Source organism: Vitis vinifera, chromosome 5 (genome assembly GCF_030704535.1).
Source record: "Vitis vinifera cultivar Pinot Noir 40024 chromosome 5, ASM3070453v1".
In the NCBI taxonomy this organism is placed as follows: domain Eukaryota; kingdom Viridiplantae; phylum Streptophyta; class Magnoliopsida; order Vitales; family Vitaceae; genus Vitis; species Vitis vinifera.
Window position 1 is genome coordinate 3571599 of NC_081809.1, and position 14496 is coordinate 3586094.

General features: G+C 37.8%; 2 protein-coding genes across 3 annotated transcripts; one reads left to right on the plus strand and one right to left on the minus strand.

The window, feature by feature from the left end:
* The first annotated feature begins 116 nt into the window (after positions 1-116).
* On the plus strand, positions 117-8025 carry LOC100257896 (zinc finger CCCH domain-containing protein 34). Of its 2 annotated transcripts, none has more exons than XM_002276399.5 (7): positions 117-687; positions 825-970; positions 1289-1354; positions 1596-1715; positions 1829-2134; positions 2220-2537; positions 6829-8025. In XM_002276399.5, exons 1-7 carry the CDS (start codon positions 594-596, stop codon positions 7213-7215), a joined length of 1437 nt encoding a protein of 478 aa, XP_002276435.1. In that variant the 5' UTR covers positions 117-593; the 3' UTR covers positions 7216-8025. The 2 variants fall into 2 exon arrangements, with proteins under 2 accessions (XP_002276435.1, XP_010649761.1); XM_010651459.3 differs by lacking the exon at positions 6829-8025 and adding an exon at positions 4337-4466.
* Positions 8026-9424: 1399 nt separating this feature from the next.
* On the minus strand, positions 9425-10592 carry LOC100252748 (ethylene-responsive transcription factor ERF086). Its single transcript, XM_002276416.4, has one exon. It carries the CDS (start codon positions 10494-10496, stop codon positions 9465-9467), a length of 1032 nt encoding a protein of 343 aa, XP_002276452.1. The 5' UTR covers positions 10497-10592; the 3' UTR covers positions 9425-9464.
* Between the last annotated feature and the right edge of the window lie 3904 nt (positions 10593-14496).

Sequence of the window (14496 nt, forward strand, 5' to 3'; positions counted from 1 at the left end):
CATGATCATCGAAAGGAAAATAAATAAATAGAGCAAATAAAAATTTTAAAATTACGTAGAGAGATATGTAGAAGAGAGTGGGGTGGAGGGTATGATTTGGGAAAATGGAGCATGATACATAATTATTATGAGACTCACGGGGTGATTTTCAAAATAATGATAAATAATTTATTTAAATATTGTGATGAGGAAAAATGAGAATAAGGGAGGGAGGGGGGCGGGCGGGGTGATATTATTACGAGTAGGAGGCAACATCTCCCATGTTTGGCGCGTACACAAGGAAAGAGACGAAAAACAGCCACCTCTCTCAAAGCCCAAAGAGAGAAAGATCAAACGCTTTGAAAACGGGGCTCACAAAAACACACTCACACCAATACACAGGGACCTCACTATCCCCAATCCCCCCCTAATTCTAAGCTTTTTCCTCATCTATTTTCTCTCCCCGGGCTTCGCTTCATTTGATCCAAACCTTCCATTTCGGCTTTACTGGACATTCCAGAAACTTCCGAAACAGCTGAAGCATAGCGTTTTAGTTTTTGTTTTTAGGGGGGGGGGGGGGGGGAGGGTGTGAATTCGCCCTTGGAGACCGTACAATGGACCGGTACGGTCGGGCACCGGCAATGGAGGGGTCGCCGTCCGATCCGTCGCAGGAATGGACGGGGCCGGTGGCCGAAACCGGGCTGGAAGGTGAGTTTTTTGGTCCGGCATTTCAATTTCGGTTTATTTTTTGGGGAAATTTTGTTTCTTTTTGGGGCATGCGATGGTGATTTGTGAAATGTGGGGTTTGGTGAATTGAATTTGATCTTGATTTGGGGGGAATGCAGAGCCTTTGTGGCAGTTGGGATTGGGGGGCGGTGGCGAGGCGTACCCGGAGCGGCCCGACGAGGCCGACTGCATCTACTATCTGAAGACGGGCTTTTGTGGGTATGGTGCGCGGTGTCGGTTCAATCATCCCCGTGATCGTGGTGGGGTAAGTCTTGGAACACCCTTGTTTGTTGGTTTTGAGTTAGGGCATATTCGAGGGGTTTCAAATTTTGATCTATTTTGCTGTGATCATTCAATTTATTGGGGTCAATTGGTTCTGTAGTGTAATTTGATTGATTTGCGATGGATTCAATATTAAATTTGGTGATCGAATGTAAAATTCCAGCATTTGATTGATCAATATGGTTGAGTTCCAATTCATTTCATATTTTATATATCCATCTTAATAAGATCTCTATGTATGATATTTGTGATTGAAAATCCGATATTCATAAGTTAAATTTGAGTGAGAAATACTGGCCAGGTGGGAGGAACTGTTAGACCTGGTGGAGGGGAGTTCCCAGAGCGAGTGGGCCAACCAGTATGCCAGGTACTCTGCTTTCTTTAAAACTTGGGACATCTGCAGACATTTGAATCAGACAATGTACATTCATTAAAATTGTTTGTTGATATTCTATAGGATGTGTTTCTTAGATATTCTTCTAATTTCTATTGAAAGCAGAAATTCTATTTTGCTGACTGTGGTTGTGTTTCTGTTCTATTTGTTTTTGCATTCGATGAAGTATGAGTTTCCTTTGTAGATGACTATTCTGTTCCTGTTCTATATGCAGTTTTATATGAAGACAGGGACCTGTAAATTTGGTGCTTCTTGCAAGTATCACCATCCAAGACAGGGAGGAGGAACTGTTAGCCCTGTGACACTAAACTATTTTGGATATCCATTGCGTCCGGTCTGTGTTTGTTGCAACTTTTTTTAATCTATCCTGTTAATGTTAGATTTATTGGAATCACATAGCCTGAAGTTTGCAGTTAAGTTGGCTCAAAGCTTGATATGTTGCTACAGGGTGAAAAAGAGTGCTCCTACTATGTGAAGACAGGACTTTGCAAGTTTGGTGAAACATGTAAATTCCATCATCCACAGCCAGATAGCATACAACTGTCAACTCCAGGACCTGCAGCTCTGCCTGCACCTGTACCAGCACACACTTTATATCCCACGGTGCAGTCTCCATCAGTTCCTTCATCTCAACAATATGGGCTAGTAGTCGCAAGGCCTCCACTGTTACCAAGTTCATATTTCCATGGGCCTTACAGTCCTGTGTTGATTCCCCCAGGAATGGTTCCTTTTCCGGGTTGGAGTCATTACCCGGTATGTGAATTTGAAAGCTTCCCTCTTTTAGTCCTTGATTTTTGCAAAATATATGCATTTTTATTAGTTAACCCACCTGGCACAGGCACCTGTCAGTCCAGTAGCCTCTCCAAGTACTCAACCTACTGTTGGATCAGGCCAGATGTATGGGTTAACACCATTATCTCCTTCAGCGCCTGCCTATACAGGACCTTATACACCCTTACCTTCTTCTGTTGGTCCTTCAAGCAGTAGCCAGAAGGAGCAGATATTTCCAGAAAGACCTGGCCAACCTGAATGCCAATATTACATGAGAACAGGGGATTGCAAATTTGGATCCTCATGTAAATATCACCATCCACCAGAATGGGATACACCAAAAACAAATTGTGTCCTTAGTCCGATGGGTCTTCCTCTCCGTCCAGTAAGCATCTCCTTATATACCCTTTTGCATTTGGATGCTTTTTTTTTTTTAATGAAGATGGACTAAGTTTGAAGTTCACTATTACTTTAACTATTGAAATATTAAAATGAAGGAATAAATAAGGTGATATTCGATTCACGGTTTTGAATCCTTTTACTTCCTGTGTGTACACGTGCACACATTCATGAGTGTTATAGAAACATCTGATAAACATTTCTGCTTCCAATTCTGCCATTTCATCTGTTTCATTGTGTATTTCATCCATGGAATAAGAGAGCTAGAATTGAGGTCTGGGTTGTTTTAGTTTCAAATTACCTTGTAGGCATATGTGTCAGCTGTTGCAGTAGTTGAAATTTTCCATTGTCACATTGGTATCCCTCATGTAGGATGTTACATGTTCGCTACTGGGAAGCTCTATATGTCCGAGAGGAGAAACAAAAAATATAAAATATGAGAATCCACTATGGGCACACTAGTTAGATAAACAAACAAGTGCACCTCTTGAACAAGCTTAGAAGAATGCTGCTTAGTGAAGTACTAGAATGCAAAATTAATTTTTGCAGTCATGGCTACAGCATGAAGGATATGAATAGGATCTAGTTGCTAATTTCTGAAATTTATGATAGGTGCAAATTTTGATTTTGTTGTTGATAAGTAATTTACACATCTTTAAAAGCTGATATTTCATTTAAATAATCAGCAATTATTTGTCTGTTCATGTGTGGTTATGTATATTAGGGAAATAAGTATGTTCTATATGTGCATTTATTCCAATGTAGTTTACATAGAAAATATGCATTAAGCGAGGTTGAATTCAACATCATCAGGACTCTGTGCTACAAGTGAGCATTCTTTACCTTCATTGACCCCAAACTGCATCCTGTCTGCTCCTCCTAGTAAGTGTGTTACTTGCATGAAGATTAGCCTTGAGCGTATACTCATACATCACCTCCACTTCTCCATCTTTTGGGTATGAAGGCTTTGCCTGAACAGCTTGCTGAAGAGCAATTTAAGTAGCTGTCTTATCATCTCTTTCAATTGGAGGTGGATGAACTTCAGTGTTGGCTAATCGTCACTGTGAAGTGTGAAATATGCTTTAAAGTTGAGAGAAATCTAGTTCATGGGTTTTGACTGAGAAGACATGGGAGAATATAGTTTAAAGAGGACAGAAATGAAAACAAAGAGAACAAATCAAACTGGCATTTGAAATTCTTAGATATCTACCAAGGAAATTATAGTTTCCTCAAAGGTTGAGAAAAATTAGAGAGATGGGGTTTCAGCTTAAAATAAACCGGAGAAGATTAGGAAAAATAAAATAAGAGAATAAGTAAAGTGAGAAAACTGAAAGAAAGAATACTGGCAGTTCATAGTTATGTTTAAGATGAAATGACTGACAAAAAGAGAAATGAGGAAAAAAGGTATTCTCACCTTTGAAGTCACACTTACTGAATGAGTTTATGGTGGTGTGTTCTTGGGTATTGTCAAGAGGACGAACTTCAAGGTGAAAATTGTTCGATGATACAGAACTGACATGTGTACATACATGATCATACAACTTTATATTTTCAGAGAGCGTTTCTTTTCTATTGGATAGCTTGCCTTCGGCTGTTGGTCCAGTAATCATGTTTCAATAGCCTTCAAGTCAAATATATATCTTTGACAAGTTGAATATTTGCATTATGCCATCATTAAGCATCATTCTTCTTGTTTTGGGTGAAAGGATGTTGCTGATGATATAACCTTATTCTGTTCCTGAAGATTTCTCACGTTTTGAAACGCTTAATCTCATTGTTGATTAGTCAATTCTCAAGTTCACCCATCGCTTTCCAACTAGCAGTGGCTGCAATAAGTTGCATAGCATGATGGTAGGGCATCAACTAGAGCACCATCAACTTAGAATCTGAGTTCATGGTTCTCAAAGCCCACAAGGTCAGCTCACTCATGAATTCATCATCCTTTGTGAATTCTTAAAAAAAAAAAAAGGATTTCCTGTGTTAAAAGCTTTCAATTTTATTTCTTAAAGACTTTGTGATCCTTGTTCTTTGTCAAAAGAAAGAAATAAAGAAGTGCCTTCATTCTTTGAGATTTTTGCATGCAAAGATGCAATGAGCATGAAATCCTCTGTTGGTTGTTCAGGAATATTTTGTAGTTATTGGGTGTACTTATCCTTGTCATTATCTGATTCTTCATTGTCTGTCATGGCGAATTTGTTGTATCTTTTAAATCTTTCAACATTGTCTCTTGTTTGCAAGTCAAAACAAGCAAAGCTGAGGTGTTTGTGAATTGGCTTGGGAATCATGAGGCAGAGAATGTTTCTATAATCTGCCCATTTGGCCTTCCTCTTCTACTGAATTTGTGTACAAGGTACACAGTGGAGAGGATTAATAAAACTTGAGGGTTTAATTTTTAATACAAAAGTAAAAGACTGCTCTTCTCATTCTTCTTGAAAACTTAATTCCTTTTCCCATTTCTACGTCATTGTCTAGGAACAAGAGAGGGATGTTGGATTTCTTCTAGTTCTAGAAGAATGCAGAGTGGCATTATAAATGCCAATGATTCAGACAATTACTTTAAATTAAGAAAAATGACTGTGAAGGGCAAGGCTCTTTATTATTTTTTCCTTTTTTGATAAACAAACAGAGGATGTACTAAAGAATGCAAAAGAAAGGGAGCATACCTAATGGATACAGGTAGTATACACAGCATCAAAACAAGAAATACCAAAAGGCATCTACTAAATGAGCAAGGATCTATTAATGTGCACCAAAGAAAGAGAGTGCCAAAGAGCAAGGCTCTTTATTGCTAGTGAACAAGCAATATGGAGTCATATTTGGCTTTATCACTGATTGGTTCATTGATCATTATTTTATATTACATTGATCCATATGTGTCAACACCAATTGGATGTCAATAAGCATTTCTTTTTGTTGTGCAATTCCTTTGTTGTGCCTTCATTTAAAAGTTCAGATTCATAATTATTTGATAATCTAGGGTGCTTTCTGATGTTGAGAACAATGCTGTGGTTCTTATACACATGTGAATGCATGAGATCAAACATTCCATGTTCCAAAAGGATGCATAAACATGCACATAGAGTTGCCACCTAGGTATAATCATTGTCATAAAAATAGATGCTTAGCCAGCTCTCTAATAAAATCCCAGGTAAATTTTGGTACTTGCTCTCATAGTTGCTTATGTGCAGGTTTGACATGTGCAAACTGTTCAATGCTGATTATCATATTGAATGTTCAAAGATCAGCTTTGATTAGCTGGGTTTTGACCATCTTATCCATGTACTCTGTTTTTGTTTCCCTATACATTTGACACTTTCCAAAACTTGATGGAAACTGAAAGCTGAATCATAATTTTAGGCTTGGATACACTCGATGATGGGTGTCAATAATTTTGTGGTGTGGAGATGAGTGGATGAAGTGCATTTGTTGTTAACTGGAGGTATTTAACAGGAGAGTAGCGAAGCTTCCCCTATTTTATCTCTGAATGAGACTGCTTTTCCCCTCTCTAATTTCTAATTTGTCTTCCCTGGGTTTCTAATTACCAACTTCAAAATTATCTTAGCTATGATGATATCTTGATTTCATGGTTTCTTGGTTGTCCTCTACTTTGCTTGTCCTGAAGCACATCCCCTTTGTTACCCTGTTCTAATTCTATTGGCAATGTACTCCCTGATGTCTCCCATCTTTGCATAATTAAGACCAAGACAACAAAAGTTAATGATATGATTGTGCCATCCACATATACAACATTTAATTATATTTATAAGGCCTGCACCATATGGAACTACCCTTATTACTTCGGTTTCTACTTTTATGCTAACTGATATGCTAAGACATGCTAGATTAGTTTACTTATTCAGATATTATTGCATTATTATATCTTCTTATGGTAATCTTTGCTCTCTGTGGATGACATCTTTTCTAGCTTCACTTTCCACACACTCCTCTTTCTCCCTTTATTGTTAACTTGGGTTTTTTTTTTCCCCTTCATTATTTCTTTATGCTACCTTACATATTTTTTTTAACGTGCATCTCTTTGTGTGTGTTTAACATGTTGTCTTCACATCCCTGGTGATGAAATTTTTAGCATTAAAATATGCTTGTTATGGGAGGTTTTGCATCTACCATATGTTTATTTGGGTTATCAAAATTTCAGTTATTTTCACTAATCAACCAATATGCTGATTCACTTTCATGGCATTTGTTCTATACATGCGTGTGTTAATTGAATATCTTCTTGTCTTGTCATGCATCTGACCTTCTTATATGATTATCAGGGTGCACCCCAATGCACTCACTATGCACAACGTGGAATATGCAAGTTTGGGCCCACATGCAAATTTGATCACCCAATGGGAACACTGAGTTATAGTCCATCTGCATCATCTCTGGCTGATATGCCAGTTGCTCCCTACCCTGTGGGATCTTCTATGGGTACACTTGCACCATCGTCTTCATCTTCGGATTTGAGGCCAGAACTTATTTCAGGATCTAGCAAGGAATCTCTTTCAACCAGAATGTCATCTTCTATGAGTACATCTAGTGGTTCAGTTGGTTCAATTTTTTCAAAGAGTGGGCCTGGTCATTCTAGTACCCAACAGCCTGTTCAGAGTTCTGGTCCTTCAACTGGCAGCAGTAGTTCGGAAGCTCATACTTCAAGCTAAGCAAAAATTTCAAGCAATTCCTCATTATCCCTCTTTTTGGTCAATTTTCATGAAACTTTATATTTTTATGCAAGTCCTCAAATAGGAGGCTCCATTTCTCAATTATCATGGTTCCACAATTTAGATCTAGCACACGTCAGCTCTGGTCATTGTGTTCATATAATCTCCATATGGCCATCTCTTTCATCTTGAATAAGCCATATTCAACCCCCAAAAGTCTTAGCAAAACCCATATAGCCTTCCACCTTGCTTCTGAATAACCACGAAAGAATCCCATTGCCCCATTAGACAAATCCGCATCCACCTCTCCAATTTTTTTGGAGTCTGTTGTGTTTGTTTGTGCCCTAATCTTATTTCAAAACCAAAAAGATCAGTCCCATAGAGTTCCTTCCTTTTACAGTGACGTGTGTTCATGGCTACTTTTTGTAGTTCCTCTTTAGATTTGGGAACAAGCTTCCAATTCGACTTAAAAATGAATTTGAAGGTGTTTTTTGTTCCCCTCTTTTTGTCAGGGTTTCATTGTGAAAAAGAAAAGGAATTCAGAGACTCCAAGGGGGCATAACAATGCTACCTTATTTAGGATAAGATACATATATGCTGTGAGAAGTGAATTGCTTGACTTTCTCTTGATAAATTTATTATGATTATCAAATACAAAAATGTGAAGAAAAACACATTGTAACATTATTCCCCTCTTTTATTCGTCCATCTATTTGTAAGATTGGAACTTTGTAAGCTTTACTTTTATATGCCAAAATGTTGAATTGCTTCTCCCAAGCCTTCAGCAAATAGGGAATTTCCTTTCTTGAACTTTTGAATATTATCAGCTTGTGAGGGTGATGTTCCTGTAGAAAATTAGAATCATCACACCTGCTTATAAAAAGCGTGTCGCTCAGCATTTTCATATAGATTTGTTATTGACAGGTGCAATACATAATAAAAATGAAATCTACAGACCAAGCTTTAAAATTCTGGATAGACACTTCTTCTGCGGATTGGGTATTTGTATCTAGCAGCAACTAGATGAAGAAGCACTTTTTATCTATCAGTATAATTTCCGGAGCCATATTTTGCCAATTTCTTGTTGAGAATGTTTTTGTTGGACACTACTAATTGGGTTCAATCCTTGCTATCTATTGGAGATAGAAATTGGTGGCGGATAAAAAAAGTTGGTAGGTAAACTGCAAGGAACGCAATGAGATGATTAACTGTTGGATTTATTTATATGATGCTACTAGGGTTTGCCCTATTAATCTGTTGTTCAGTTGGTTCACATCCTCAAGTTTTGAGATGGGAGAATGCTTCAAAGGTCATCACTGACCAATTGCTCCTCCAAAACTTCACATCATGAGGATCAATGCTACCAATGGACCTCTGCAGATCATCTAAATGAGTACTGATGATGCGTGGTTGATTTTGGTCATGATTTTGCCATCGCTCGGCTATGCGACTAAATGCTTAACCTTGCATCTTTACTAAAAAAAATAAAAAATCAAAGTCTGGAAAGGAATAATCCCAAAAAATATGGCACAATTTGATCAAAATGCATTGAGAGTCTAAATATAGACTACTAAAAGAAGAAAACACCTGGACCAAGTTTATTATTCTACTCCTCTTTCTTCAAATTGACAGGATGAGACACACAAATCAAGCGCTCCACCTCTTTGTTTTGATGTTTATACAAAATCCTTAAAACCATGAAATCAATAGCTAAACTTTGGTTTGACCCATATGTCTCATCTTTATGGTGTGCTTAATGATTTTATGATATTTATTTATTTTGGAGTGGCTACATGGACGCATGATTTTGTGCAGTTCCATAGGAACCTATGTGCTTGCATGGGTCCTTTACTTGGTGAAGGTTTATGGAGAAAAAAGAAGAGGCAAGCAGCCTGGAAGGGAGAGACATCATGCATGCATTCCAACATTTCCATGTCTAATATTGAGGAAGACAGCTTACAATCAAATGGATTACACTACTTTTCCCTGAAACTTACCAAATGCAGCTTTTTCTCAAACAGCCCTCGTCATATCTTGCAGAACCCAAAATAGACTTTCCAAACCCTTCTTTCTCTCTGACACACACACACACACTTCCCCCCACACCCCCACACACCAGTGTGGGAAGTCCTTGGTGTAATTACAGTAACAGAAAGAGTTGCAAAAGAACCCAAAGATATAAGAAAAGACAAGTGCATGTAATTGGGAATGACTAGTACCCTTTCTGAATGATGTACTCCTACCGGCCTTCAAAAGAGTGAATAGCCCAAGTCAACCACATCACCAAAAGGAGGAAGTGATGGAGAGCAAGTTACTGAAGCTGCAGCTTGAGACATTACCCCATAAGTGGGGTTGTCCATCATTGGATACAAAGCTCCCATGCATCCATCCTCCACCATCAATGGGTTGTTGATCATGGCCGAGAGTTCACTGGAGTTCAGCTCCCACGACTGCTCATTGCCCCAGAATCCCCCACTGAGTTCATCAAAGCTTGGAAAATCTCCAGGGCTAGCTGCATTAACAGCATCTATAGGAAGTGTATTGCTACCACCACACTGTAACTCAGTTTCAGGGAAACTCATGCTCTTTGAGCAAAAGTTCTGATCGCTCGAAGTATTGGAATTGCTGTTATTGTGGTTCAAACCAGTGGCACTGGAAGGAGGGTTCAAGCAGTTATCAGGAACTATACAGCCCAAGTAGCCCGAGTTAGAATCAGTGGAGAAGAAGAAACTACTAGTATTGTTATTACTACTAAGTGGTGTCTCATATGAAGTTTGAGCACACACCTCAATATTATTGGATTGGGTAGGGGTCTGATCACTTTGAGAAGTATGAGGGTGGCATGAAGTGTTATGATTGGAAGGTTGCTTAGTGTGGTTGGCAGTGAGGAATTGTGATGGTGGTAAGAGGGTTTGAACATCAAAAGGAGTAAGAAGAGAGTGGAAAGTAGTGTTGTCAGAGTATATGAAGTTGGTTCTTGCTTGGGTACCCTTCATTGAAAGGGCAGCCCTATCATAAGCAAGAGCAGCCTCTTGAGCAGTATCAAAAGTACCCAGCCAGTGCCTCTCCTTAGTAGTGGGGTCTCTGATTTCAGCAGCATATCTCCCCCATGGTCGCCTTCTCACTCCAAGAAACCTCCCTGGCTCCGCCTGCTTTCTCCTTCCTCGTCTCTCATTGGGTTGAGTTGTGGATGTGTTCCTCTGAATTAGAGAAAACCCAGCTTGGACCAGGCTTGGATCCAAGCCTCTCAAGGGTTTATCCAGGGTTTTGGAACTGGACATTGCTATTTTGTTGAAAACTTTAAAAGGTGTAGTGAAGAAAAAAATTTAAAAGAAAGTATTGGAGCTATGAATGGAAAGGGAAGTGTAGAAGGTCAGAGAAGTGGAATGTTGTGATTGTGAATGGAGGAGTGAAGAAGCTCTGGGAACTCTTTTAAAGACTGATATGATCATGGGGAGAAGGAAAAGGACATTGCAGATGTCATTCATTGAAACACCATCCTTCCCTTTCCACCCACTTTTAAAAAATCTTTCTTTTTCTCATTTCTATTAAATCCAAGTGTCTTTCAATTCAAATCATTATGACCCGGTAACTTAATAGGTGAAAAATAAAGATTCCCTACAGTTGTCAAAAAAAGAAAACTTATTATGAAGGTTTTCTAACTGCCCTTTTTCTGAGTTTTGCTTTTCTTTCTTTACAATAGTCCCCAAGTTCCAACAAGCGTCTATAATTTATGTTCTGTTTCTCTTCTATTAAAGGCGTAACCATGATTTGAAAGTCCATGGTTCACGGGATATGATTGATTCATATTCATAAAATCAACTCATAGACATGCATTTGGATGGGCACTGCTGTTGATTATTAATGAGCTAAGGGATTGATCATGTCTGTACAGGCTATTGGGATTGGGTAAAAGCCCGATTAATTTAAATGAAGATGTTAATCAACTCAGAATTCTGCTAAACCCCCATCAACCCCATTGAGCTATGGAACTATGAACTGAAAGGTAGGATCAAACCACATTTGAATTTGAAAATTTAGCAGTAATAGGAATATGTCTTTGTATGAAGAACCCACCCCTATATGCACATGTTGTTTCCGCATTCTATGCTAAATAAATCAAACAAATTTGTTGGAAGTACATGGTTTTCAAAGGGAGCAGTTAAGGTTACTCCAACTAAACAGAAATTTATCCAAGAAATAAAGATAGGTTTTTCAGGGTGCTCTGTCTTGTATCATGGAAACAACCCCACATCAGAGTTCCAAGACAAAAGGGTCCCTTCATAAAGGGCTACACAAGTCAAAGTTCTGGCCATTTTTTGTTTGTCTGTTTTTATAGGGCTGGCTTCACATTGTGATTTTATCATTATGGCTCCCCTATAGTAGAAATGATATGGTTTTCATCTTATGCATTACCAATTCTAGAATTTGACCATAGTCTCATTATGGTATTCTTGGGTACCCAACTGTCAGTTTGCACAGAGACCTTTTAGAAGACCTCAGGAAACTTCAAGAAACCTCTGCTTGGTCTGTCATATTTTCTGAAATTTTAGGGTTTTTTTTTTTGTTGTCATCATCTGAGGTTCTATTTATAGTCCAACAATGTAAAAAAAAAATGAAGTTGAGAATGGATTAACCACCAAGAGGATCATATTTTTTTGCTTTGGAGAAAAATGAACAGTTCTTGGAAAGAGTTGGGGGTATTTTTTCTGATTTTTTGAGTGATTAGAATTCAGTGAAAAGTTTGATTAAGGGGGACAAGAAGCCTCTGTCTGATCTCCAAAAGTGAATAGAAAAGGCTATAGTCAAAAGTGCAATCAAGAGCTGAAAGAACACTTGGGAAAAAAAGCAAAATGAATCAAAAAACTGCCCATACAAAAACAATGAGTGGGGACTAATCCATTTAAATTAGCAGTTCCAATAGGAAAAGATTTTAAATTTATTGTCTTCTGATTAGGCTTCACATGCCAAAATGGCCTTGGGAACAACATAAACTAGTGATAATCAAATGGGTCAACCTCTTTTTTTTCTTTTAGCTTTTCCAATTTGCACAATGCTTTTGCCACTGGCACTGTCTTGGCCCACACCCATTTTATAATGCTTCCAATAAACCTAAACAAATGAAGAAAGGGAAACATATGAGGATGGTGATGAGACAAATACAAGGAGTGGGAGAGGACAAAATGATTCATCATTTAACTATAATTTAATTTTATATAAACTACTTTATCATATCCTTTTCTTTTCAGCATTAGATGGACTCAGAATCTATGACCCTTGACTCCTCCACTAAAGGGGTTTAAGAAACATAGATATTGATATCATTAGTTCACTCAATCCCCATCTTCTTTAATTGAAGACATAGTAATTTCAACAGGAACACCCATGTCCTAATTTCACTTGGGATGATTTTTTTTTTCTCTCTCTCTCTCTCTCAAATTTCTATCAATTCCATGTAAAAAGAAAAGAAAAGCATCCCTAATGAGACAAGGAAGGAAGTGAGGGGTACTAGTGTTTCCTTGGATGGAAGGTTAGCTCTGAAAATATGGCATTTGAAGAGTAAGAAGGGTCAGTCAAGGCCCCATCTTAAAAGAAGTGAGAGCCAGTTGGATTGGAGGAGTGGAGTTTGATAAAGGACATGGGTGGTGGGGAGTAAGAGGGAGTTGCTTAAAATGGATTAGTTTTGTTGTCAAAAAAAAAAAATTGAAAGAACTATGAGTTGAGGGGAGTGGTGGGTGGGGGCCCTCATCACTCTTTTTTTTTTGGGGGGGGGGGGGGGGGGGGGGTGAGGTTAAGAATTGTAGAGATGGTGAGATATAGAATTTTGCACATTCCCCAAACACAAAATGCACACACTTTTGTCTTGGTGTTTAAAGGTCGCCCGGAATTTGGGGAAAAAGACGGTGTCTTTCTTAGGACTTTGGACTTTGACGGGAACGAGCGTGAGTGAGAGAGAATGACCGAAAGAGAGAGAGAGAGAGAGATGGGCTGTAAGAGAAGGTTAGAGCTTACGAGCTTAGGAATTAGGATTGAGTCTGGCTTTTTCAGTCAACACTCAACACGCTCGTGTCCCTCTCCGCTCTTCAATCATATAGCCCACCCTCTTTTAAATTTCCCTATTTTTAGACCCTTTTATTTATTTATTCATTCATTTATGTGAATCACCCTCCTTTCCCCCTATGCTTTCAGCCCTTCACTTTTCCTTCTCCCTCTTTTCAGAATCTTTTTATTTCTTTAACCATTTCGTGTCAAATTTAACCACACTTTCCGTAAAATACGACCAATAATTAAAAGGAGTGTAAATTTTTATTTATTTTTTAATTAATTCCATAATAATATCTGATTTCTTTATAGCTTAATTTTATTTATTTTTTCAACTTAAATTTAATAAGACTATTAAAAATCTAGTAAGATAATTAGGACAAAAAAATTTATAAAAAATTATTGAATGTAAAAAATCATATAAAAATATGAGAAAAATGTTTTAAAAAAACGTTTATTTATTAAATATATGGTTAAATTTGATTTTCAAAAAACATTAAAAAAATATTAAATAAAATTAATTTCTTATATTTGATTTTACTAACAAAAATATTTAAAATGTCAAATATAATTCAAATTAATTTTTTTTTAATTTCTTTTTCCTCCTTATTTTTCCTAAAATTTTCCATAACCAAACATTGTAAGAGTTGGAAAATCTAAAATTCAATTCACTATTTTTGTCAAAAATGTAGATCTAATATATAGCCACAAAATAATCCTAAAGTCTCACCTACAGCCATAGCACTACCACAGAAAATCTTTTATTCTTTTATTCTTTTATTTTAATTTATTTTTTTTCAAAAAAATAAATTCCTCTCATTCCAAATAAAATCTTTAGAGATATTCATAGAACCATAGGGCACAGCAGGAGCCGGCACGAACCGGATTCCACGCCCACCTCATTCTTCTAATCCAAGTCAACCAATCAACTCCAGCCACGTGATCTAAAAAAACCCCACCCACCCAACCTGCTCAGACCACAGATGTCACACTTGGTAACTGTTGCCACGTTATCCACTCCTCTTCCCTGGGCCCACTTCTCAAACGTGTCTATCATCTGTACCTTACACGTTATTTGGAGATGCTGAGATGGCAGACGACGTGATCTTCGTATATTATAATATTGGGGGACTGTACTAGGCACGTGTCGAATATTGGACGTAAATCGCGGAGCACCGTATTATGATACGAGGTTAGATGTACGATAGAGATTCATTGGGAATGTGTTAGGAGGGCGTA